Source organism: Antedon bifida, chromosome 6, assembly GCF_963402885.1.
Source record: "Antedon bifida chromosome 6, ecAntBifi1.1, whole genome shotgun sequence".
In the NCBI taxonomy this organism is placed as follows: domain Eukaryota; kingdom Metazoa; phylum Echinodermata; class Crinoidea; order Comatulida; family Antedonidae; genus Antedon; species Antedon bifida.
The window spans coordinates 16964335-16990367 of NC_136231.1; the positions used below are offsets into that span (position 1 = coordinate 16964335).

The 26033-nt window shown below is 35.7% G+C and overlaps 3 protein-coding genes across 3 annotated transcripts; 2 read left to right on the top strand and 1 right to left on the bottom strand.

Annotated features, from left to right (window-relative positions):
- Nucleotides 1-343: 343 nt before the first annotated feature.
- On the top strand, nucleotides 344-8546 carry LOC144845359 (uncharacterized). Its single transcript, XM_078702630.1, has 4 exons — nucleotides 344-357; nucleotides 2413-2562; nucleotides 3895-3997; nucleotides 4440-8546. Exons 2-4 carry the CDS (start codon nucleotides 2450-2452, stop codon nucleotides 4962-4964), a joined length of 741 nt encoding a protein of 246 aa, XP_078558756.1. The 5' UTR covers nucleotides 344-357; nucleotides 2413-2449; the 3' UTR covers nucleotides 4965-8546.
- Nucleotides 8547-8706: 160 nt separating this feature from the next.
- Nucleotides 8707-12828, bottom strand: LOC144845360 (eukaryotic translation initiation factor 4E-like). Its single transcript, XM_078702631.1, has 7 exons — nucleotides 12699-12828; nucleotides 11757-11962; nucleotides 11292-11355; nucleotides 10857-10970; nucleotides 10598-10734; nucleotides 10309-10363; nucleotides 8707-10079 (listed from the first exon to the last, which is right to left on the bottom strand). Exons 1-7 carry the CDS (start codon nucleotides 12732-12734, stop codon nucleotides 10020-10022), a joined length of 672 nt encoding a protein of 223 aa, XP_078558757.1. The 5' UTR covers nucleotides 12735-12828; the 3' UTR covers nucleotides 8707-10019.
- A 188-nt stretch (nucleotides 12829-13016) lies between these two features.
- LOC144845358 (dynactin subunit 4-like) lies at nucleotides 13017-24137 on the top strand. The gene is made up of 12 exons (XM_078702628.1): nucleotides 13017-13150; nucleotides 13987-14057; nucleotides 14410-14588; nucleotides 14680-14723; nucleotides 15407-15570; nucleotides 15845-15960; nucleotides 16260-16369; nucleotides 21665-21738; nucleotides 22220-22376; nucleotides 22756-22856; nucleotides 23315-23393; nucleotides 23767-24137. Exons 1-12 carry the CDS (start codon nucleotides 13022-13024, stop codon nucleotides 23893-23895), a joined length of 1353 nt encoding a protein of 450 aa, XP_078558754.1. The 5' UTR covers nucleotides 13017-13021; the 3' UTR covers nucleotides 23896-24137.
- Nucleotides 24138-26033: the final 1896 nt, after the last annotated feature.

Here is a 26033-nt window from a genome sequence, read left to right on the forward strand (position 1 = left end):
ATTATAATTCATTGCGGTATGCAATAATCTACTGTATCTGCACCAAAGTGGTTACTGCATACAAACACAGTTTCTTCAACTTTTAGTCAGTGTATTTTTAAAATTTTAAGCGCGCGTACGCATGCGTTATATGCGCTACACACGTAATTGTATTGCCATATGGTGGTCTGTGCTCGTATCTATCTATTTTCTTTTTCTTGATCCAATTACTTTTTGTGACACTAAAATATGACATATACAAAAGAAAATTCATTTTAAAAGGCTCCCTGTTGACGCTTTGCAGCGTTCAGAGGTAGTATGTGTTGACGGATATTGCGTCGTGTTTTTGGTCACTGGGCCTGATTCATGATTGTTGATGTGAGTAGTACAAACAATATTTTGTTTTGCAAGATTTTGTTTTGATAGTTTAAAAGCAATTACATACTAGTAATTAAATAGAGTAGTGCTTTGAAAAGATGTGTTATAATACTATACTGACGAATAGTTGATTTAAAAGCTAGATTAACACGCATAAACTATATTCCTACTAAGGATTTTTAGGCCGAGAGTTCGTAATTTTAAGCCTTATGCACACACGCCGTCGGCAGGTTATCCATGCATAACATTGAGAGATTTCCTGTTGTTGCTTCTTCTTGTCAAGCCTAGAGAAGGCCTAGCCTTCACTTTAGTTACATGTACGCGGTGTTTCGAAAACAGAGACCTCGAAAACATGGGATCCGAGGCACATGAGACCCCTCTGTTTTCGAGTGTCACTTTAAATAATGTGTATTAAAACTATTATCTCGAGTGCGAGGATACACCTTATGAATATGATGAGTTTAATTTTTTTTATTTAATAAAAAAATAATATTAATGAACGCATCACTTTCTTTAATCATGGAGGTATAAAATTAGATTTTATAATTTATTTAGACCTCCATGCTTTCGTATTTAAATTTTGTTTATATAATCAAAATGATACTGACTGGTACGTATTTCTAGACTAGCTACAGTATCTATCTACAGTAGTTTTTACAAAGAACATATCAATTTTTATTTATTTATGATGCATTCCATAGTAGGCCTATTTTTTTGTTAAGGACGGGACATTTTTGAGAATATAACTAACCATATCTTAGAAATAAAAAAGAATACAAGAGTTGAATAAATGTATACATGACCAATGTTAATTATGAAAGTCAAACAAATTTCTAAGACTGTACACAAACATTTTTATTATGAAAATTGTATGCGTTGCGGACAGAACAGCAAATAAACATGACTTTTAAGAAGGTTTACGTTTTGTAATATTTCTCCTCATTTAGAAGAGATTTTAAAATTTGTTTTGTATTATTATGTTGCCATAGTTGTTTTAGATGACTGAATAATTATAAAATTTTAATTCAATAAACAAAATATGTGTTCTAAAATTCTTGACTATATGTACAATATGGACATGGAGTAACTATATCTGGCAAAAAAATGCAAAAGATTCATTCAAATATCTTGGAGTTGTGTTTTGATTCTAAATTAACATGGTCAGAACAAATTGACAATTTGATGTAAAATCTCTAAACGAATTGGTGTTATCCGACGTGTAAAGTACTACATACCTACTACATACCAGGAAATACTCTCAAAATGTTAGCTAAAGCTTTAGTAATACTTCTTTTTAATTACTTTGACTGTGGTTGGTCAAATTGCAAACTCTCTCCAAATACTGTTAAACAGGCTTGGAAGAATTTTACTTTCCGCAGATATTAAAAGACCAGTTATAGATATTTTAAGTTCTTTGGGGTGGTGTAAACTTAGTGTTAAGTGGGAAGAACAAATGTCTAAATGATCATACTCCACGCTACTTATCAAACAAATTTTGAATGTTTGAAATTCATACTTTAATTCCTTTTTTTTTTCACTTGTGCTCCCTTTTTTCTAACCCTAAACCACTAAAAGGAATATAAAATAACTGAGTAAAAATGTTAATAACACTGCTCGTTAGACAGCATTTTATTGTAATTGTTTCCTTGAACTAATTATAGAAAAAAACACTAGTTGCTAAGGTATAAATAGATGAACATACTGTATATGCTAAAACACCAGTTTAATTACTTCCTTTGTATAGCAGTCAAGAGGGTGTGTTTAAATACTTTCATTTTAATATAAACCAAATAAATATAAAATACCTGACAATTTACCTAAAGTATAGTTCATGTTTAACAAAAATAATGATTTCACTTTTATAAAAAGACAAAATAACTTTTTTTGTAAAATCAATGCTGATAGACAATTGTTATTTATGTAAACAAATATTTTCTTTTTTTGATCCAATTTTTTGTCAAAATAAATAAAGATTATTAATTTATGTGACATTAAAATTGCTTATTCAACAACTACAAATGTGATAAATTACTTTTTTTTTTTAATTATGTTCAGGTCAAACAAACAGATGTCAAGTATGTAAATTGCAGAGATGGTCATTAGTGTTGATGGCCAAGATAATTTGGTTGTTGTCACGACGACGTCATTAACAACTGCTGTCATTTCCGTAGTAATGATTCTAAGCTGTGTCACCTGCAAATGCTGGTAAATATCTCTATATTATTATTTATTCTTAAAAATATTAATAATTATTTATTAAGCGCATGAATGAATAAGTAATAATACAGCCTGGACAAATCCTGATAATATAGTTATATAGAAAAAAATGACATTACTTATCCAAATATGTTTGAAAAGTATTATACTTTGTAATTAAAAAGCATGTTTGCTTTATGTATTTTTGTTTTTGTATTAAACCTTATTTATAGAGGGTGACCCTAAACAGCAGATGCTGACAATCAAGGGGCCCTCTTGATGAGTGACAGTGGCTGTGTGTATACTACTAGTACACCGGGGTAATCCCTTCTCATCTCGAAAGACGTACTAGGTTCTTTAAAGTGCACATGAGCCAGATGTGTACACTGGACCTACGGTTTATAGTCCTTATCCGAGAAGACTCGTTCTACCACCAGAACCATGGAGTGAGTGAGGCTCGAACCCTTGCCGATGTTAATATGGCAAGGTATTACGGTTCCATTGTCTTAACCGCTTGGCCACTCACGTAATGTATATTCTTGTATTGCATGTATAAAGTGTTGTATTGCAGTACTTAATTATTTTCAAGATTTGTCATAAAAGATATACATTTATAATTCATTGGTATTATTCATTAAAAAAAAGATAAAAACATGGCAGGCCGGAAAAATGCTAAATTACATTTCAATTTACAAAATATGTATAAAATTGGTTAAAATTACTTTTAAAAATTTTTAAAAATTACTGCTATGGGTCATAAAAAACAAAATTGGACATCAAAATACATATGAATAAACAGTAAAATTTTAAAATTGTATTGTCCCTTGAAACACAAAACATGAATGTCAAAATATTCTAAATTTAAATTGGCCATCAAAGTAATATTAAAGTTATTTACTAAATTCAAGCCAAAAACAACAAGTTTACGTAATTAACATGTAAATTAATTTGATTACATTTCGTCTGGAAAATCGTCGCGAGCGAAAGTAAACAAAGATTTAAAACCACAAGTATGCATTATGCATGATGCTAATTATGATTGTTTACAGCTCATCACGGCTGAGAAGATGTTTTCACACAGATCGCGAGGAAGTTTTATGATTATGCATACAGAGTAGCCAAATAAGCGCATTGCATCATGAAATATGTTTTGTTTGAAAACAAAAAAACGTCTGTATTTCAGTTAAATTATTTTTTTTTCAACTAATTTTTGGTGAAAGTTAATAACTAATATAAAACTTCAAAATGACCCACTTTTTTTCGAAATATTTATTTTTTATTTTTTTGGAATTAGTCAAAGGGACAATACATCTTTAAACATCTTTATCTCTTTTCTTCCAGGAGGCGGTTTACGAAAAAAGATGTAGTTGATGACGAGGATAGTCCTGATGAAGTTTATACAAACCCTTCATTTGATGATGCACCGCAGAAAACTACTGTAGAGGTGATGTACAATATAAGTATAGTTACAATTAGAAGAGTAACATATGTGTTGCAAATGCTATGTTTCATATTAAATTAATAATAAGTCACAAGTGACAATATTAAATCTGTATGGGAAAATAATATGTTTATTACATTCATTTCGTAACATAACATATGTTATTTTTAATATGTATAGAGTACAATACAGTAGTTTCTATCTAATCTATGCTGCTTTTGGGATGTTAAATTCTTGTCTATTATGTTAAGAAATGTCCGCGTTCAATTTGCATTCTGCCAGCTACCAACCACCAGTTATTGTATCCGCCCCATAAAATACAGCTTTCCGTGAAGTCCGGAAGCCGCTCTACTTGACATCAGAGGTTTGCGGCTGTTTTGACCTCATTCAACTTTGACCCCACTTTCTCCATGTTTTCTTCTTCATGTTTTCTTCATTTTTTCAGACAAAGAGGAAAAAGTTGAGTTCTTCTGTTGTTACAAATTCACCGATCAATTCAATTGAACCATACCAAGAAATAGCAGAAGGAGTAGTGTTACAGAATAGGTTTACAAATGAAAAGAAAGAAAACTCGCAACAACTTAATGAATTTAATTCAAAAAATGGAGACGTAAAATCAAGTAAATCTCCTGACGATAAACCGGATACGGAAAGAGTTAGTCAGAGTGACCATTCATATTCATCTAATACGCCGAGTATGCCTGCTGACGCTGTGTCAAACTCAAGCACCATCATTGTTAGCGTGGAGGTGCATTGTACAAACGTTGAAAACGGCAAGCTTGGTGTATCTGGAAACATTAGTAACTCGCCGAAACAAAATAGCATTTTAGAAAACCCAAGAGGTATCGACGACAATGATAGTGGTATTGATAGGAATGGAATAGCAGTACATATCAATCCATTTGCAGTAGAACGACTAGAAGAAAATATGAGAAAGGATAACAATTCTGGAATGAGCATTGCATTATAAAATAGTTAATGTCTTACCACTGCAATTATATATTCTATTCTACAGGACAGCTTGTTCAATTTCTTGTATACTGCAATTATTATACTGGTATATATATATATATACATATTTGCTTGAAGATGCTAAAAGCTGTATACTAAATAATCCCACCAACTCTCTCCCCTATTCCCTCAAATTAGTGACATTTTGTATAATTGAAAATTCTGACCAACTTCTTTAGCCGGTCATCACAGGGATCAATGAATGTTCAATTTGACCATTTGAAACCAGGGAAGAGTTAAGTGAGTGTAATTTCACTCTTCTCTGTTTGAAACAGTGTTTTTTTTCATATATAATAGTATAAAATAGCTCAGATGCTAACAGGGACCAAAAGCAATGCAAGGCTTACCTCCGTAACAGTGTTTTTATGTGCTGTACTTGTACTTTATGTAGAAATATTGATTAAACAATTATTACTGGTAATTATGTATTTAAATGAAAACTTTTTGACATAAAATCATGCACATAAAAACTTTTAATAAAATTAAAAGAATATGCAGTTCGTTTTACAGACATGGTGTGCAAGTTGAGTGTATGTAGTTATGTATATGAAGGAATAGAATAATTTTGTATTTGATTTTTTTTTCATTAATACTGATGATAATAATTTAATTGTTTATTTATGTTGTATTAATGTATGTAAACATATTTAAAATGTTAATATTTATGATTGAAGGGGATGAACATATAAAATATGAACAGTATTATTTAAAAAAGGGTTTATTTTAGTATCATTTGGCTACTTGAAAATAATGTATTTAAATTTAATAACTGTATCAAATATGTAAAGGGAGAAATATTCTATATATAATATTCTATATATAATTACTCGTCATAGTATTAATTACTTGATTTCAATTGTATTAAGTTCAATGCAGTATTTAAATTATTTATAAAATATCCTTAGTAATTGTTAATTGTCTCTATTTTATATATATAATTTATTTGATTTATGATTTACCGCAAAAAATGATCAAACATATGAATTTAACCATTTAACACACCTTCTCAGGTTCTGGTGTGGCAAATAAATTTGGATATATGTTCAAATTAAAGATTAGTCTAAAGGTTGTTCCTGAAGATAAATTCTATTACTATGTACGTTTTAATGTTATACACTATATATATTCTTTGGATATACAGGCCTGTACACTGGGTCATAAATGGATTGGTGCGGGTGGGAGAAGTGTCTATTTAATGGAAACGAGTCTAAAATGATCTGGCATATCAAATTGTATAAGCCTAAGTATTGTCATATCGTGCCATATTTGAATATGGCATATCAAATTGTATAGGCCTAATGTATTGTCCCATTGCCCAATTTGAATATGTACTGTAACACTTTATAATAACTGGTGCTATTAGTATTATAATCAGAAATCAATGTCATTATTATTACTAGTGTACTAAAAAGCATTTTCATTAGGAAATCAAAAGCTGGAGATAAGGTAAAACACGCTTATGATAAAATTCCAAAGTTATTTTCGGATCAGAATGTTATTTTACAGAGTAATTATGAATTATGACCCAATGGCATGGCATATCATTTTTTCTGAGGTAAAGAATGTCCTAATTATGGCAAGGCTGCTACCCATAAATAGAGGGTTTCCTATCATTTCTAGGATGTTAAGCATAGACCTATAAATACTATTGTATAGGTCCATGATTTAAAAATGCACATAACATGTGCCTTATTGTCAATAATTGTTTGGGTACAATTCATCTTTAAAAGGCCAAGTTCTTTTTGAATAATTTTTTTTTATGTTACATCTGTTACATCCAGAAGAGTATTGAAAGGTAACTTTCTTGTTTATCGACCATGTATTGTAAATGTCGCCATGCAAAGTAATAATGTATAGTAATATTATTATAATCAGATAGTTTTTTTTTATATATATATATAATAAATAATAAAGTCTTGTTATATATATTTTTTTCTATAAATAATACATTATTGATTTGGCTGTTGCTACTTTATTTTTAAAATTACAAAAAGCTTAGTTGGTGCTAAATAAAGGGCAAAAGCTACCATTCTAATAAACTATGCAAATAAATGTACATTGTATTAATTATATAAAATATATACAAAATGTAAAGTCTTTTGGTGCAAAGTAAGTTTGAAGATCGTTTTTTAAACAGATATTAATACAGAGGTATCACTGAAGTTCCTACAGTATGACGGCTGATTGAGTGAATACATTACCGTAGTGAATTTGTCATACATGTATGATGTAGTCAACTCTCCCAATACAACTCTCTCTGAAAACCAGAAACTCTTTCAAAACCAGGCTTTTCTTGTATTGAGGGCAAAAAGGTCCTAATTCTAAAAATAATACACATTTAGTCCAGATATATTGGCCAGCCCAAGGGAGAGATAACTGTATCATATTCCCTTCCAATAAAAAGATCTAAGAATAGTTAAAGATGTATTGTCCCTTGAAACACAAAAAATGAAAAAAAAAATATTCTAAATTTAAATTGGCCATATCAAAGTAATGTTAAAGTTATTCACTTTAAGTCGAAAATTCGAGCCAAAAACAACAAGTTTATGTAATTAACAGGTAAATTAATTTGATTAAATTTCGTCTGGAAAATCATCACAAGCGAAAGTAAACAAAGATTTCAAACCACGAGTATGCATTATACATGATGCTAATTAGGATTGTTTACAACTCGTCGCGGTTGAGAAGGTGTTTTCACACAGATCGCGAGGAAGTTTTATGATTATGCATACAGAGTAGCCAAACAAGCGCGTTGCATTATGAGATATGTTTTGATCGAAAACTTTGACTGGAAGTCAAAGTTATTTTTTGAACAAAAAAATGTCTGTATTTCGGTTAAATAATTTTTTTTTTTACTAATTTTTGGTGAAAGTTAATAACTATTATGATACTTCAAAATGACCCACTTTTTTTCGAAATTTAAAAAAAAAAATTTTTTTTGAATTGGTCAAAGGGACAATACATCTTTAATCAATGCATATATTTTTTGTAAGATGAAAAAAAAATGTGAGTTTTTGGGTCAAACCAAAATGTAGTAAAAAATGAAAGGGAATTTTTTAATCATGTCTTAAATATATATATTGTAGTAGTATATTTAGAGTTTATAGAATATGGTTTGTACTGTCCAACCTAATGTATTAAATTGTATTTTGGACAAACTCTAATTGCTCTGGTGAATGAGACAAAACACAGGTCACATTTAAGATTTTGAGATTACTACTTTTCAGACCACCATCTTGGATCATGTTCAGTGCCTAGTAACTTTGTAAACTATTAAGCCTTTACATGAATGGTTTGGGTTGATGATGAATATATTGTTGTTGAATTGTATGGATTGAGGACTTTTGGCAGATTTGGCATGCCATACTCTGGCCTTTTTTTCCCTGGTACTATACTTTTTACTTTATTATGTAATAGTTTTCATATAATTTGAATATTGGACACAAATTGGTACGCTTCAAACTATAATTGACTGTTCTCAGGGCTTCTTGCTTTAAATTAATAAAAAGAAATTGGACACAAAAGAGTGTAATTGTTGATTCTTTGAATGATTTCCTAGTGTTTCCTCGTCTACACTATCAAACTATGTGACAAAAAAATGTGATGTGCCCATATGGACATGATGATCTATTATCACTGCCATATTTGATAGTAACAGAGCTTTACTCATAATCCATACAGTACATACAAACGACACCAAATTAAGCTAAATACCCCATGTTGGGGGTCTGACTAGGTTTTTAATAATAATCATCTTAAATACAGAAAATGATAAATCAATCTTGACTCATTAAACATATAAACAAATTCTTTGATATTTCCGATTATTTAAAAAAAAAACACTGATTTTCCAGTTAATAAAATAACGATTTAAATCTTAAAACTTATCTAAACTTGCCCTAAACTCTTGATTCTAAATGTTGAGTTGAATAACGATAAAGTCTAAAATCTGAATATTAAACACTATTTCCTTTACAGAAAGATCTAATTCAAGCAGTAAACCCAATTACTGTATGTTTTATAATGAAGTATATTGTAAACTTATCAAACAAACTTTATCACCCTAAACTACTATCTATATTACAGTTTCTTTTATAACAGAATATTTTTTCTACAAATAAATGAGATGCAAACTAGTTGATTATATTTATGAGATGATCTATACACAACACAACAGACAAGTTAGGAGAATTTCATAATTGAACACAAACAGTGCTTACAGCAAAACTTAAATATAAGTTCAGGTTAATACTTTTTAACTATAAAAAATGAATATCAAAAAGTACAATACCGAAACGTTTAAGCCTAGATAAAGAGTCTTCTTCTTTTAGGCATTACATCCCTTCATAAAAAATGTGAAATAAACTATTAGTATGATCATGTATGACACTTTCTAATTTAGCTTCATAGTTGCACCCTCTCCACTATTTCTTTTTAAACAAACATGCTTTTTAAAATCATTTTAGTTAAATATCTCTGCAAAATACATGTTAGCAGATGCATTAGTATAATGATTAATTTGTGCAATTTGCAATCTTTACTTTAATTTAGTTGGTACATCTTGTTTTTGAAACGCATCGGCAAAACTAAAAATGTACACAGAGGTTTAAAGTCTTTTTTTAATTTATGATTAGGCAGCTGACTCATTTAATTAACACCTATACTATTTTGCTTTAAGAATAAAAAAAATTAAAGTCATGTCAGTACACTACCATACCGGTGATAAATCAGTTATCAACTTCACGTTTAATATGGTTATTATAGTAGTTAGGCCAGCATTTCTTGAGCTTTTATGTAGCTACAGGGCCATTGACTCCTCCCCTCCTCAGGTTCACTAATTAAGTGCCCACAACAGAACAAGCAGAGCCTAGCACTTAAAAGGCTCTCGATCACCAGTTATTTTATACACATCTTGGTCTGTTGCTGGTATCGTATCTTGGATAGGTTTGTTATTCCAGTTTGTTTTATCCAATCCACTCCGTTTTTTTAATCGTCCCTCGTTCTTCAGATCTGATCATACGGAGTACTTGTGTTTCGCCATTGATCCTGTTTTCACTTTAGTATCTGCATGGGACTGAAGAAGAAGATAATTGTGTTTTATATCATGAAATTCAAATACAGTAAGTTCATCTCAGTATGTAATTGCAGTGTAAAAGTAGGAACAAATTTGAAACCTTATCTCTCCTTTTAGGCGATTGCAATTGCTTTTAAACACACTATAGTATGAACAATAACAGTAAAACAGATCTTATCACATTAACTATGCGATAGGATTATTTTTCTCTATTTTGTTTTTATCTTACCTCAAATCCAATTATTGCTCTTGTTGGTAAGTTAAGTCTACTTTTAAATTTTCGTCTAAAAGAAATAAATTATATTTAGTATTATTAATTGGTGATTATTTCAATTTAACAGGCTAATTAAGTCAATGTAAATTGTTTTCCACAGTTTCATTTTCATATTTGGCATATTTTCCTATGACTCAATTAGAGGCAAAGGCAATTACAATTGACTTTTGTTCAATGATGCAATGAACCTCTTGAAGATCAGCTCGAGACACTAGAGTAGAGAGGAGGTAAATAATGAACTTACCCGACAGCCATTACACTTTCCTCATTTTGTGAACCAGTCCATATTGCTATCTTATATGCCTTAGGTCGTATATTAATAACACAACCGTTGACATGATCACCTTGGTCTTCAAATGCTTCACCAACTAAGCACAATAACTACATACAGATAAAAAAAAAGTATTACTATTACAGTAGAGGCCCAATTAAGGGAACACACAAAGTGTCCCTTGGATATGGGTTATCAATAGTCTTAAAACATATATTTCCATTTCACTTACTGTTTCTAGCCATAAATGATCTATATCAGAAGTACGATTTCTTTTGTCAATGTTCACAAGCCACCTTCCACCTGCTTTGTTTTGATCATCTTCCCACATTGGTTTCACTCCATCCTTTATTAAGAAAAAGAAAAAATACGCTAAAATATATGTCAGGGGGGCATAGGGAATCACCACAGCACCATGATTCTTGAAACCCGCACTAAATTTGTCACATAATTATGTGCTTTGTAGAAATAGTAGATGTATTTTTTTTGCCCAAAGTTGTGAGGTTATGCTCAAAATGACAGGTACTGTATAGCGCCTCTGGTGCAAAACAGCATCATTTACCAACCATCATGCGAATTAGGACTTTCACAAAACTGTTATGTCATGATCTTTTAATGGGAAAACACCAAATGTTATAGTTGAATGAAAAAGAGTGTCATAGTTTACCTTGAATAATGAATAGTCACATCCTGTTACAAGTTTACTTGCAAGTTGTATATGATTGTATACCCTAATTAAACAATAAATGAAACCTGATTATTGTACTGACATTTTAATCAGGATTGTTACTGTATAGTTTAACACATTTATGCACAATATCTATTTTAAAAATACTGTATAGCATGTTTTTTTACATCAAATTATGAAAGACATGAACACTTCAGGTGTGGGTTTGATCAATGAAATTATTCTCTACAGTAGGCGGTTTGATTTTGACTAGAATATTAAATTTGAAAACACCTAAATAATTTGGGGTTTTATAGCCTATAAACAATGTATCAATAATCACAGTAAGATGTGCAGTGAAATAGGTCAATCAAAAACATAATTAGTTAGAATAGAACAAAACCTCTACTGATATAATGTACAATGAAACATGCTATGAATTATGCAATGCTTCAAATGACTTACGCCCAGAAGTCTTCAACTGTATCAAAGGTTGTTACAACTCTAAGATTATCAGCCCATGATTTTGACTTGTCGTTTTTGAAGAACCATAGGGCCCATTTGTTTTCTAAAGGATGTTTGATTGCATGATCAGGGGTGACATCAATTTCTTTTTTAATCACTTCTTTTCCTTCTTTTGTTTCGGGAACCTCCTCTGCTTCATCCTTCTCCTTTATAAAAAAAATATATATAGTAATATATATACTGTGTCAATTTCTGTATTTAAGATACCCTATGGCTTTAAAATATAGTAATAGTTTCAATGAGAATTTTCCAATACTAAAGTTTTGACGATTTTTCCTAGCACATAAGACAATCTGGCCCTTAAAAACTGGACCCATTTTTGGGCATATGTCCGATCATCTGTTGCTCTGGTACAGTACTGTGTAGTAGGCTAGATAAGAGATGCGTTATTATTATATTAAATATAGAAATAAAATACAAAATTAATATAAAATTTCCTTTTGTAAAAATGTACAACTCTCTATTTCTAAACAAAAATGGCATGCTTTTATTTATAAATTAGGTGCAGGGTGTGATACCTACTACATTAATCAGATATCTACTTGTATGTATGTACTACATACATACAAACAATATAAAAACAAGAAAGTACTTCCTCATCATAGGCTATTAGCTAGGCATAGTACTGTGTGGTAACTAAAGTGTCTCTCTTGTCATACTACACGCCACACACAGCACAGGGTAGGATACTGCCTTCCCTCTCTCATGATGGACTCGATCTTCCTGATTTCTCGATGTTTAAATTATCAGATTACTCTGACAAATCAACGCAAAATTACGTAATTTTTTATACAAAAATGCTTTAATAAATGATTTATTATATTATATGCTTAATCATAAAAAAGTGAATTATTTTGCTTTTATAATCGACTTGATAATTACCTCTTTACGTATTTTGGTAACTTCTCCAGATGCCATGTTCGATGAATGAGCAATGTTCCGATACCACGTGACACCGGTCGATAGCCTTTTATTTCCAGATGTATCTTAAATTCCTGTAACACAAATGTTTGTTGTTGTACTTGGTAAACTATTAAAAACAGCAATAGTTATTAAAATATTTTTTTTATAACTCACTGTAATACATCATCATTGTTTTTATTGCTTAAAAATATCTACATTCCTTGTCTCATAATATCTCAAATGACAAACGTCTGGATATCTTACAAAGGTCAGGGGTGAAATCGCCACCACAAATGAAAAAGATGGCAGACTTGCAGCAATATGAAAAGGTTCAAATCTTATGTTCTTGTGGTATTCGTTCACCTATCACAAAACTTTATTTCTGCAAACATTGTATGAAACTAAGATGCAAACGATGTGTATCGCACGAGGTATTTCATTTTACTTTATTAATGTACAGCGAGTATGCATCCGATTTCTGCTGGACTAGCCAGCCGTAGTTTAGCCAGACTGCTGAAACTGAAGTCAAGTGAGCCAGCAGCAGCAGCAGGACGGAGGGTGGAACCGGTTGTGGGCGTGGTCATTTTCCACTGCTCTTCTCTGTCTGAGTTGTCTGCTATATTTAGTAGGCCATAGAATAATTCATCACTATATAATATGTTGGGCGCTCTGAAATAAATTAGACAAAGACCAAGCTAATTTTTTAACTAATAATAAAATAAACTTCAATTTTTGTATGTACTATCCTAGCCCATTTTGACACTAGGCCTAACTGTATTTATTTTCAGCATTACACTATTTTCTTTTATTTTTTGGGCAAGAGTAAATGTCAAATTATTTTGTGGCATTTTGTCCAATAATAATTTTTAAAATGTAATAATAATATACTATTATTTTTCATTTACATTTTTGACAAAGAGATGAGTAAAATTAAATATTAATAATTAAACTGTTATATTAATTGCCTAGTCTCTAGATAGTACCAAAACAATTCAAATATCCAAGTATTTTAACATTGTATGCTTAATTGTTTATGCTAAACCAGAACATAATGTTTTAATGTTGTCTGTATTAGAGATAACTTCATACAAATAACATATTGTATAGGAAGCCAAGGTGTTTAGAAACTGAAAAGGATGCAACAACGTAATAAAGACCAAAATAACTGTTTACCGGCTAGACCTAACCCTTAAGTTATAAGGGAGTCTATACGGTAAGCAAATGAGTAGGTCTGGTATAAAGACAAATTGTTTCTGATTTCTTTCAGGTCGATTCTCATTTTTGCCCAAATTGTCTCGAGAACATGCCATCTGCAGAGGCGAAGTTGAAAAAGAATAGGTTTGTTATATTCTTAAGTTCATAACTTTATATATTAATATTAGATAGTTTATTTATTTTTGGAACTGCTATCAAGCACCAACATCGGGTAGTAGCTCAACGGATAAAACTCCAAACCTACAGTAGAACTAATAATGATATGTGAATAAAATACAATGATACACCTGGTGGCTACCAATTCCACTGACTTTTGGTGTACATTTACCTCTTGAGTGCACTGTATGTTTAAAACAGATTACCACCTAATTAGGATGTGCTGATGCTTTTGGCTTATTTGCCCAAAAAATTGTAGGCCTATATTAAAATAGTACACCTAAATAAACTTTGGATTTGCATATATTTACAATACCAGGTGTGCAAACTGCTTTGATTGTCCAAGCTGTTCTCATACACTGTCAACACGAGCGACCAGCGTTGCACAGCCTGATGTTGAGGATCAAAAGAAGAGTACCACAAGAAAAGTATACTACTTGGCATGTGGATTCTGCCGGTGGAGCTCTCGAGATATTGGAATAAAAGATAAGCAAGCGGGTAATATATGTTTTAATTTTGATTTGATTTACAATAAACAAACTTTAAAGATTTGTAAACTAAACTCATCTAATTTTCTTTATCTAATTAGCTAGTGGGCAGTGGGATGAAAAGGAGAATGCAAACACCACAAGGGTTAGTATTATATAGTGGTTTTTTAGCTTGTTGATACTCGGCTACCATCCCAGGGTCCTGGGTTCCAATCCTATCAGATGCCAATAAAGACTATCATGTGTATTATGTTTGTTTTGTAAACAGGGTTGCCACCTTTAAGAAGGACAGTGAATGAACTCACTTATGGCTACCATTGCGATCTGCCTACCCTTGCGATCTGCCTACCCTTGCTATCTGCCTACCCTTGCTATCTGCCTACCCTTGCTATCTGCCTACCCTTGCTATCTGCCTACCCTTGCTATCTGCCTACCCTTGCTATCTGCCTACCCTTGCTATCTGCCTACCCTTGCTATCTGCCTACCATTGCTATCTACCTACCCTTGCTATCTGCCTACCCTTGCTATCTGCCTACCCTTGCTATCTGCCTACCATTGCTATCTGCCTACCCTTGCTAACAATGCTATCTGCCTACCCTTGCTATCTGCCTACCCTGGCTATCTGCCTACCCTTGCTATCTGTCTATATGAGAATAATATGATAGAACAACAGCTAAACAATTATGTATACCATTATCCCAATTTAATCTTTGAAAATTTACCAAGTACTGTACACAATTCAGAGCATTAGTATTGATGTTATTATTTATCAATATTTTATTGTTTTGTAGCTATTTTGGATAATAATAATTAATATTTCCTCATCAGATTTCTGACCTGTTGGAATACTACAGACAGCTTTCTATCCGCGAAAAACAAGAACGTGAACGAAAAAGATTTACACGGCGACGTACTTATTTTAGTATGCCAGAAAAGTCAGCAAGCAGTCGTACATCTCGTAGGAGTAGTGCTTTAATGAGTGCCCTTGCTTCGTAAGTACATTAGCTTAACTAACAATGTAGCTATAACATTCATAACATTATCTGCTACAGTAGAGAGTTCCTACAGGACATGTGTCTCCTGAATAGGGTTGATAGTAATGTTAAAACATATATTTCCTATATCCTATATTTTCCATATGTCAATTCACAGGAAAGTGTCCACTTAATAGGAGTGTCCCAAAGGAAAGCTTTTTCTGTATCTTGGATTTAATTTGTAGTAAGAATACTAGATCGGAATAAGTTACAAATAAGTTATTTTTTTTAGGCTTAAAACAATTGAAAACAATGAAAAAGAGATAGCAGTTGATGAAGTCGAGGCATCAGAAGAAGTTGAACCTTTACCTGCTAAATTTTACACTCAAGCTGTCGTTCTTGAAAAAGGTAATCGCATTTCACAAGCAAAATTATTAATATTGTTTTGCCTCCTCATCAACAAATGAAGAAACGATATTCATTCAGTCAAGTACAGTTTGTGAACATAATATTAAACAATAACAATTGTATAGTGTATATTGACATAATTACGTTATACTTTTGTCTGATATATTATGCCTTTTTAATGTTTTATGCTCTGTATTTTTTAGTAAAGTATACTGCTTCTTCTAAATAAAACTACATGGTTTATGGATAGGTAAATAAATAGATGACTTGGATTAAAATTTCAAAATTTGTTTTTGTAGTGGCAGCCATTGAACAGCGTCATATGCAACCAGAGTTTAGTTGCTCAAACATCAATGAACTGTTTCCACGCCACAAACACCTTCTAATTAAAAGGTCACAGAGATGCCGGGTATGTTGTTTCTTCTTAATTTAATAATATAATAATAATGTACAGTAATATAATTACACACTTTTGCATGAATTCCTATTGTGCGATATCAACCCTTATTAGTCTATTTCGTGAGATCCCTACCTGTATAGACTCTACATATGCCATTATTCCCAATATGGACACCCCTCGAAAGGAAAATGGAATAGTCCAGGCGCCGTAGCGGGCCGTACAAACGTCTCTCACGCATGACATCGTCCTCATATTCCTTTCGCTTTCCATGGAAAGCGGACGTGTGACCTTGAAACCTTGAAGGAAAACTAATTAAAAGAACAATAACAAAGGACACCTGGCTAGCAACGCATACCTTTGTGGACTTATTGTGTTTAGCAGCATTCTTGCGAACGAAGCTTCTACCAACAGTATCCGTATTGTTTGTAGCCATGTCTGCTCGTAAAGCCGCAGCCTGTTCCGTGTGTGGCGGGCCCCGCCCGTCCACGAAGCTGGACCGCCATTTGGCGTGCCCGCGCTGCCGCAAATGCAGCCAATCTGCGACCTGCGAGGTATGCATACGCTGGCCTGCGGCGAAGTTCATTACCGCCGATGAGTGGGCCTTGGCGCACTCTAGCCCCCCTGGTAGAGCCATGTCTGTTAGCTCCGGGGTCGTACTCCCTGACCCGCCGCCTGTACCTCAGGTGCTAAGCCCGGATATGCTGTAATTAATATCAGAGCAAGTGAGTAAGACCCTAGAGGAGAGGGAGCGTATTAAAACTGGATCGTCCAGGGCACCTCTTCCCGTCCCCTCGCTTAACAATCCAGGTATCGAGGTGCGGGTCTGTGGGGATTCCACTGACATAGATGATGGGTCGGAGCCTGAATTTGACGATGATACGCCTCTCCCGTCCGGACTTCACCAGCTCGTCTCTAGGGCGCTACCGGGTATTCTTTCCCACTTGGGAATCCCGTATGAAACACCTGATGCTTCTGGAGGTTCTCTGGGCGGTGGCCGTTGGGACTCGCTCTCCCAAACTGCGACGACCTCTAATGTGCCTGTTGTGGGGATCCACCCAGACTTGCTGAGACGAATTAACCGTCAGGCCAAAATATTAAGGACCGCTAAGGTCATAAAACCATCTGCCCGGTGCCTGGCAAGCACCTTCCCCGTTCCCGAAGACCAACAATGATTCGGGAACCACAGATACCCCGGGCCGCTAAGAATCGGCTCCGGGATGATCAGCAATTAAAGCCATCAGCGAACATCTTCCCGGATAAAACGCAGGCAATCCTGGAAAGTACCCTGCGCACCCACGATAGGGCTGCCCGGGAAGGGATCCGCGCTGTTAACATCTGCGGGATCCTCCTCTCATTCCTCTCAGATAATGAGGCGGCTCCGACGTTGGTCCCAGACGCCGTTACCATTCTCCGGGAATGTATGGGGCTTATTGCCGATCAGTTCAACACCGTAGTGGTCTCGGCAGGGGATGCCCGGCGCACAAACGTCTTGCGTGCGTCGTCTATTGATCCGGGTCATTTTGAACGGTTCATGGATTCCCCTTCCTTCCAGTCCGAAGATTTATTTTCTGGTCTGTTCGCATCAAGGGAAGAGGCTTGGGCCCGCGAGCTAGAGGCGCGTCGCCAAACCAATTCTAAAGCGTCTGGCGGCGTAAAGCGTCGTGACCGTCGCACTTCTCGCTCGCAACGCTGGGCCACTAACCCTTACCAGGTGCCAAGCCAACCGAGGCCTCCTCCTCAGCCACATTCCTCGTCTTCCATCCCACCTCTCATGGGCACAGGTCTGGGAGTCCATGGGAGTAGACTCGTGGGTTGTAAGTACCCTGTACGCGGGTTACAGGATAGAATTCACCTCACTTCCGCATATGGGTCCACAGAGGCCAACTCAAATTCCTTCCTGCCCAATCAGGAAGAAGGCCTTATTCGATGGGGTCAAAGAATTAATGCAGAAGGGAGCATTCTCACGAGTCCCTCTCACATCCCTTACAAAAGGCTACCTTTCTACACTATTTCTCACAGAAAAGGCATCGGGGGGTTGGCGTCCTATTCTCAACCTCCGAAGTTTAAATCAGTTTATAATCCCGGTAAGGTTCAGAATGGACACGCTGGTCACGGTCCTACGTGGCCTGTGTCCCAGGGACTGGGCAGCATCTCTAGACTTAAAAGACGCCTATTTCCACATTCCCATTTCCCCAGAGGACCGTCATTGGCTACGGTTTCTCCTGGACGGGGAACTATACCAGTTCAGAGCCCTTCCGTTTGGTCTGTCCACTGCCCCACGGGTCTTCACTCGGGTAGTCAAGGCACTGGGGGCAGTATTCCACTCGATGGGGGTAAGAATCTTCATGTACCTGGACGATTGGCTAATTCTTGCAAATTCCAAACAGGCCCTCGTAAGCCACGTCGGCCTTGTATTGAAGATCACAGAAGCCGCAGGTTTCATTATCAATTATCAAAAATCAGTTCTCACCCCGTCTCAGTACCCACTGTTTCTTGGGGCCCGTCTAGATCTCATTCAGTCCCTGGCGTTCCCATCACAAGCTCGCATAGAGACCTGTCGGGCAGCGATAAAACTCCTGTTGTCCCGACCATCATCTCCAGCCCTGATGTGGCTGAAAGTTCTGGGATACCTTGCGAGTTTCGTAGATTTAGTTCCGGACTGCCGACTTCACATGCGTCCGATGCAACTCCACCTCCTTTATCATTTTTCCCCTTCCTCCAGAAACATTCTGGCCCAGGTCCCGCTAAATACATTCGTAGCTTCTCACGTTCAGTGGTGGCTTCAACCAGGAGGGTTGGACGGGGGAAAACCTTTCTTCGATCCTATTCCGTCGGTGCGAGTCACCGTCGATGCCTCCCTCTCTGGGTGGGGCGGTCATGCGCCTTCCGAGCAGGTAGCGGGAACCTGGACCATGTTGGAATCAGCCCTCCACATAAATGTCCTAGAACTTCTTGCAGTCTCAAATACTCTACACAGCCTGCTCCACTTATGTCACGGGGAGGCTGTTTTGGTGCTGTCCGACAGCGCCACGGTGGTATCTTACATCAACCGTCAGGGCGGGACGCACTCCCCAACCCTGTGTTGTTACACATGGCAGCTCCTAAACTGGTGCCACCAGCAGGGGATCCACCTAAAAGCAATTCACATTCCCGGCAAACTCAACACGATTGCCGATGCCCTCTCCCGTCGCAAGGGCTCTGTCCTTCCGACCGAGTGGATGTTATCGACAGCCGTCGTCCAACAGATCTTCAACACGTTTGGACGACCTCTCATCGACCTGTTTGCGACGAACCGGAATGCTCAACTTCCGATTTTTTGCTCCCGGTACCCAGAAGGCACGGCCTGGGCCACCGACGCCCTGTCGATCTCATGGAACGGGATGTGGGCGTATGCCTTTCCGCCTCTTTCCCTCATCCCTCTGGTCATATCTCACATTCGCCGCCATCAATGCAAAATCCTCCTGGTAGCTCCATGGTGGTCTCGCCAAACTTGGTTTCCCACAATGCTGAGTCTGCTTTATTCTCAGCCCAGGACCCTGCCAATTCGGCCCGATCTCTTAGTTCAATCCCGGGCCCGGCTGGGCCTTCACAACCTGCAATCCCTGACGCTGACTGCCTGGCCCTTGTCAGGAATCGCCTCAGAAGTGCAGGAATTCCAGACGGGCCTGCCTTGTTGGCAGCCCAGTCTCGACGGGAGTCGACAAGAACACTATACAACAGCCGCCTTAAGCGTTTTTATCAATGGTGTGCCGGTTATGAAATCGATCCTCATTCCGCCTCTCTAGGCGAAGTCTCCCGGTTTCTCCATGGCCTATTTGAGTCGGGACTCCAGGTCAGAACCATAGCGGGGTACCGGTCAGCTATTGCGGTAGTATTACCGAGGTTCCCCGACGGATCGTCAGTATCCTCCTCTTTAGAACTATCGATGCTGATAAGAGGAATGTTTAATGTTCGACCTCCCGTGCGGTCTTTGCTTCCCCGGTGGGACTTAAACTCGGTCCTTGAGGCCCTTACAAAGCCGCCATACGAACCCCTTGGTTCAGCATCTCTGCTCGATATTTCTATTAAGACTGCGTTTCTAGTATCCGCAGCGTCATGTAAGCGTAAGGGTGAGATTCACGCACTTTCCTTAGACCCTGGCCATATTCGGTTTGAGAACAACGGTGTTCGTCTCACTTTCCGAGCAGGGTTCTTAGCAAAGACCCAAACCCTGAACCACTCTCCACCAACCATTTTTATTTCTAAAATTTCCTCGCACTCCTCTGTGCGAGAAGACAGGCTTTGGTGCCCAGTGCGTGCGATACAAATATATGTTAATCGCACGCAACATTTACGAAACGGAACGTCACATCTGTTTGTGACGACAATAAAACCCCATGGCCCCGCCTCTAAGGATACGATAGCCCGTTGGGTCGTTTCCGCCATCAAGTCAGCGTATGCATCTTCACGCTTGCCGCCGCCAGCTCATATGCACGAGGTGCGTGGCTCAGTGGCTTCGTGGGCGTTATTTCGGGGTGTGCCCGTTTCGGATATTTTAGCGGCGGCATGGTGGAGAGCTCAGACCACTTTTTCATCGTGCTACCTTCAGGACGTTGTCTCGTCCCAGGCGACCGTAGCGTCGGCAATTTGTCGGCCTCCTAAGTAGGGTAAGTTTGGTTTTAGTCACAATCACGCCCTCCTCCTGATGCCGGTGCTACTCTGGCATATGTAGAGTCTATACAGGTAGGGATCTCACGAAATAGACTACACAAACCAGCAGTGGTGTTGGTAGTCTATGAGTGAGATACCTACCTGTATAGCAATCCCTCCCGCCTCCCCTCGCCGTGATCACGTGGATCTCGGAATATGAGGACGATGTCATGCGTGAGAGACGTTTGTACGGCCCGCTACGGCGCCTGGACTATTCCATTTTCCTTTCGAGGGGTGTCCATATTGGGAATAATGGCATATGTAGAGTCTATACAGGTAGGTATCTCACTCATAGACTACCAACACCACTGCTGGTTTGTGTAAAAATGATTATACAGTGAACCCCTAATATGAAGACACCACCAGGACCCAATAAAGTGTTCCTTAATAGAGGTGTCTCCCCTGAATAGGGATGTGTCCCCTGAATAGGGATGTGTCCCCTAAATAGGGGTTGGTTTGTAGTGTTAAAACCTGTGTTTTCCTAATTGGGATGTCCCAACAGAGCGGTTCTACTGTTGTACAACATGAAACACATTGTATTTTGATTTGCATCCAAAATCTTGCAATTTTACAGGAGGCATTTATTATTATGTTACTATTTTATTTTGATTTTAGGAATGTGAACACAACCTAAGTAAACCAGAGTTCAATCCCTCTTCCATTAAGTTTAAATTACAGTTAATTGCTCTGTAAGTAAAATTCCCTTTTCTTGTAGTCACTGTAAAATAATTAAAATAATAAATGAAGAATTGCTGAATTTTTATCTATAGAAGAATAATTCTGCCAGACCATGCCACAAGGGTGGTAAAGATTCGCTATCCAATCAAATTTGAATAATACCATGCCAGTCTCAGTGGTCTAATGTTTATGACATATGCAAATAAGGCAGAAGATTCTGAGTTTGAATCTTGGTTGGATTGGCTTTTTCTCATTCTATTTTATTTATTCACAGATTTCTTCATCTTTATCATTTTTAAATTAATTAATTAAATTATTTAATCACAGGCCGGTTTAGAATTAAAATTTAAAATACATGTTGGCCAAGAATAATTTGTAATAAATGTTTTCTACATACACACAGGAAACTAGTAAATATAAGAAAAGTATATAAAAGTAGGCTGGCTTAAGGCCAGTAAAATAACACTATTACACTAATATTGTTTTATTCAGGCATTATTTACCTGATGTTCGCATATTTCTTGTGCCCAATCTAAATTTTGAGCGTGAGAGTCATGTGACATTATTGTTAGTGAATCCAATGGAGTACACAACTAACATCAAGTTAGAAGCAATTGAGCCTGAAAACAGCCCATTAGCCAACTCTAAGGTGAGATCATTCATGGTCAGCTTCTAGGTAGCTAAACTCTATGCTTTCTGTTCAATGAATATACCGTATAACTTTAAAAGCTTTAAGCTCTGTCTACACTATCAAACTAGTTTGACAAAAAAAATGTGATGTGGCCATATATGACCATATATGACCATTTGGGCACATCACTACCATTTTTTTCCCAAAAAAATAGTTTGAAAGTGTAGACAGAGCTTAAAGCTCTAACAACACTATCAATTTTATGTGACAAAAAATGTGATGTGCCCATATATGGACATGATGATGTCATATCACTACCATATTTAGGCACATCACATTTTTTTGTGAAGCTAGTTTGATAGTGTAGACAGAGCTTAACTCACTAATTTTATTGTAGATTGTTGTTCCTGAGGATGAGCTCATTTTGGCTGCTAAAGATGATACAGCAGAGTTCGATGACCAACCACAAGATGGAACACAATTTGATGATAAACCAGAGTAAGTAACAAACACAGGTCTATCCACATAATATTCATTTATCCTTTAATTGAATTTTAAGTCAAATGATTTACCACTACACTTTCTGAGTTCTTATAGTTAACTAAATTATCTGTATGTTTCTGTGATTTTACAGTTCTATTATATCGATAATATATAATTTTCCTCTTTAATAAGGCGTGGTTCCCACTAGAGACCCAACGCAAGAACGTACGCAAGTTAGTTGACCAATGACAATCCACAGTTTGAATAATCCATCGCTTGTGATTGGTCAAATCACGTTATGCCCTTGCGTTGTGTCACTATTGGGAACCAAGCTTTAAAAACCAATTATGGTTTTGTAGTTGACAGACTTATTTGTATCTTTAATGAAATCCATGAAAGCTTTGAGGCACATTGTAATTGAAGATCTTGTAGTTTAGAGGAAGAAACTTTGATCATCTACATTTCTTTTTCAGGATTGTGCAGTTTCGTCGTGCTCACAAGCTGGGTATTCTAGTTAAAGTGACACCTCTTTCGTCTACTAATGATGTAATAGTAAGTACAACGTTGTGTACTAATGTGCTAAGAAGATTTACCAACTACAGTCTATATTAATGACTAATGCTTAATGCTTAAATCAATACAGTTGAAGTATTTTGTGTGTAATATATAAAATAACTGTATTGAGTGTGTAAAACTTATACTTTCATCTGTACGAATTCAATCAAAAGTATAATAATATAAATATTATTACTGATGTAATCTTCCTGGTTTCTTAAGACAATTTTTAAATTTTATGTATTTCAAATTAATTAATATTCAGTGTATCACCAGGTGATTTAGAATGTATTCTGTGGCTGTTAATCCATATAAAAATGCAATATGATATTCCCATAAATCATGTTTGAATGGTATTTGTATTTCCTAGGTGTCTTTCATATTGAGATATGTCTTCAAGAATATTTCCACTCCATTGCGTAATACTGAAGAGAAGGTGCCTGAAATCTCCTGGCTACAAAATGAAGTTACAATCAATCTAGGTACACTCAGTCAATAATTAATATCAATTTCAATGTTCCAAATAACAAGACAACCAGTTTGTATTTTTATTTTATTAATAATTACCATCTTGTGAATAAGACATGGGTTGTACATTGGAAATTCAATAGACGATCTGCAGCTATGTAATTTAAGAAAGACCACCATGCTTAAACAATATCAGGCCAGGGTAGTCGATATGGTGCACATGAATATGAATAAAATGAACCTAAAAGGAAATACTGCCTTTTCCTAAATGGATCTGTAATCATGTATATGAAGTGTCATTTCAATCCATTGTATGGTAAAGAGCCATGCATTATTATGTGTAAAATGTACAGAATTACACTAGTAGTATAGTATCATATTATATCTGAATATATTGGTGCAATATTAAAGACATTGAGTCAGTCAGGAATAAATGGCTGACAATGTTTGTTATTTAATTTTGGTTCACTTTTACTTCATGTTTGTATTTATTTTTAGATGCTCCTTGGTGGAGTATTTTTTATTCAGTTAACCAAGTAGTGTACTTGCTAGAATCTAGAGCTAAGGTGATCCAAACCAAACCCTTTTCATAGTAAATTGTATCGTAATCAATGTAGTCAAAAGTTATGTGATTCTCTTTATTGGTGCTTTAGTATAAATCACCTTCCTATGGGTATGTTAGATCCATGGAGTTATGCTTTCATATCGCAAGCAATGTCATATTATAATTAGCGTCGTAACAGCAAAGTGTTCAGATTTGCCTACCTAACGCTTTCGTTACAAACTGAATTGTCACCGATTTGGGTGAACATCTGGTAGGCAGGAGTAAATTTGATTGGTTAGAGGTCAAAATCATTGATGCATGACTTTCGTATCGTAAGCGGGGTTCACTAATCCTGTACCTTGAGCTGTCGTAACAAACGAAAGATCAGTGTCGTACGAGGTGGCTTCCACTAATCTTTTCCTGGATCAGACCTATGGAGTTGTGCGCCGCGTACAATACGAAAGCATAACTCCGTAGGTCTGAACAGGCCCTTAGTCTTGTGTTCAATTAACATTGTTGTTCGATTTGATACACCTGAACAGTTGTGAAAGACCTCTCTAATCAGTGCTCTGTGGTATCCATCCTCTAATTGCTGTTATACTATAATTGTTTACTGATTTTAAGTTTATGTTTTTGATTAAACATTTTGTTGATTGTTGTTGCCAATTTATGAAATAGATACATACATACATTATGTATTCCATAAAATATTTGTTTAAAATCATAGTTGTAATGCAATGCTTTAAAGTAGGCTTTGCTTATAATCCTAGTCTCCTGGGTTCGATTCCTCTTCCAGTACTAGGATTTTTCTCTTTGCCAAAATATAAGTTTAATTCACATTCTCAAACTCGCTATTAGATGTGTGATGAAAATATAGTAAGTTGTATAAATGAATAATTCAAATATAATAAATACACCAGAATCTTTTCATTATGATTTATTAATATCTCTGTTTTATAGTTTACAATAGTATATTATGCAAATAAGGCAATTTGATTATTTAAAATAATGTTTTTGCTAATTTTGTAAAATGGAATGCCTTGTCAATAAACAATTTGTTGTTAGGTAGTCAATGATTACGTCGTGAATATTCAATAAATTAGATTAAACTAGTGAATAATTCATGATTTTTGCATCACCTACCTATGAAAGCAAACAAAAAACCCCTTTTTGACGGAGGTTGCATGTTCAAATCTCGCGATACTTTTAAAACCACAAAATAGGGCTAATCTTGATACAATTATGAGTTTAAAGGGGGGCTGTTTTTACGATACTGTAAATGTGTAAAATGATAAAGTAGAAAATTATGTTATGAGTAAAAAAGTCCCCTTTACAATTCCTGCTTATGCAAACCGCTGTGGCTTCCATGGTATGTCAATTCTTGTACAACAAGCGGGTACAGCACTATTATTGGCTTATGTATTCCGCCCACAAATTATTATTATTATTTTGCGCATTATACTGACTCGCTACACTACTATAGGCCTATTGAATAGAGAATTCAATAACAAAGGAAGAACAGTAATAATAATTATTAAAACTACTGGCAAGATCTGTGTACATGGCAAGGTGTAAAATATACATTATAATTGTAAAATATTTTATATTTAATCTATTTACATTAT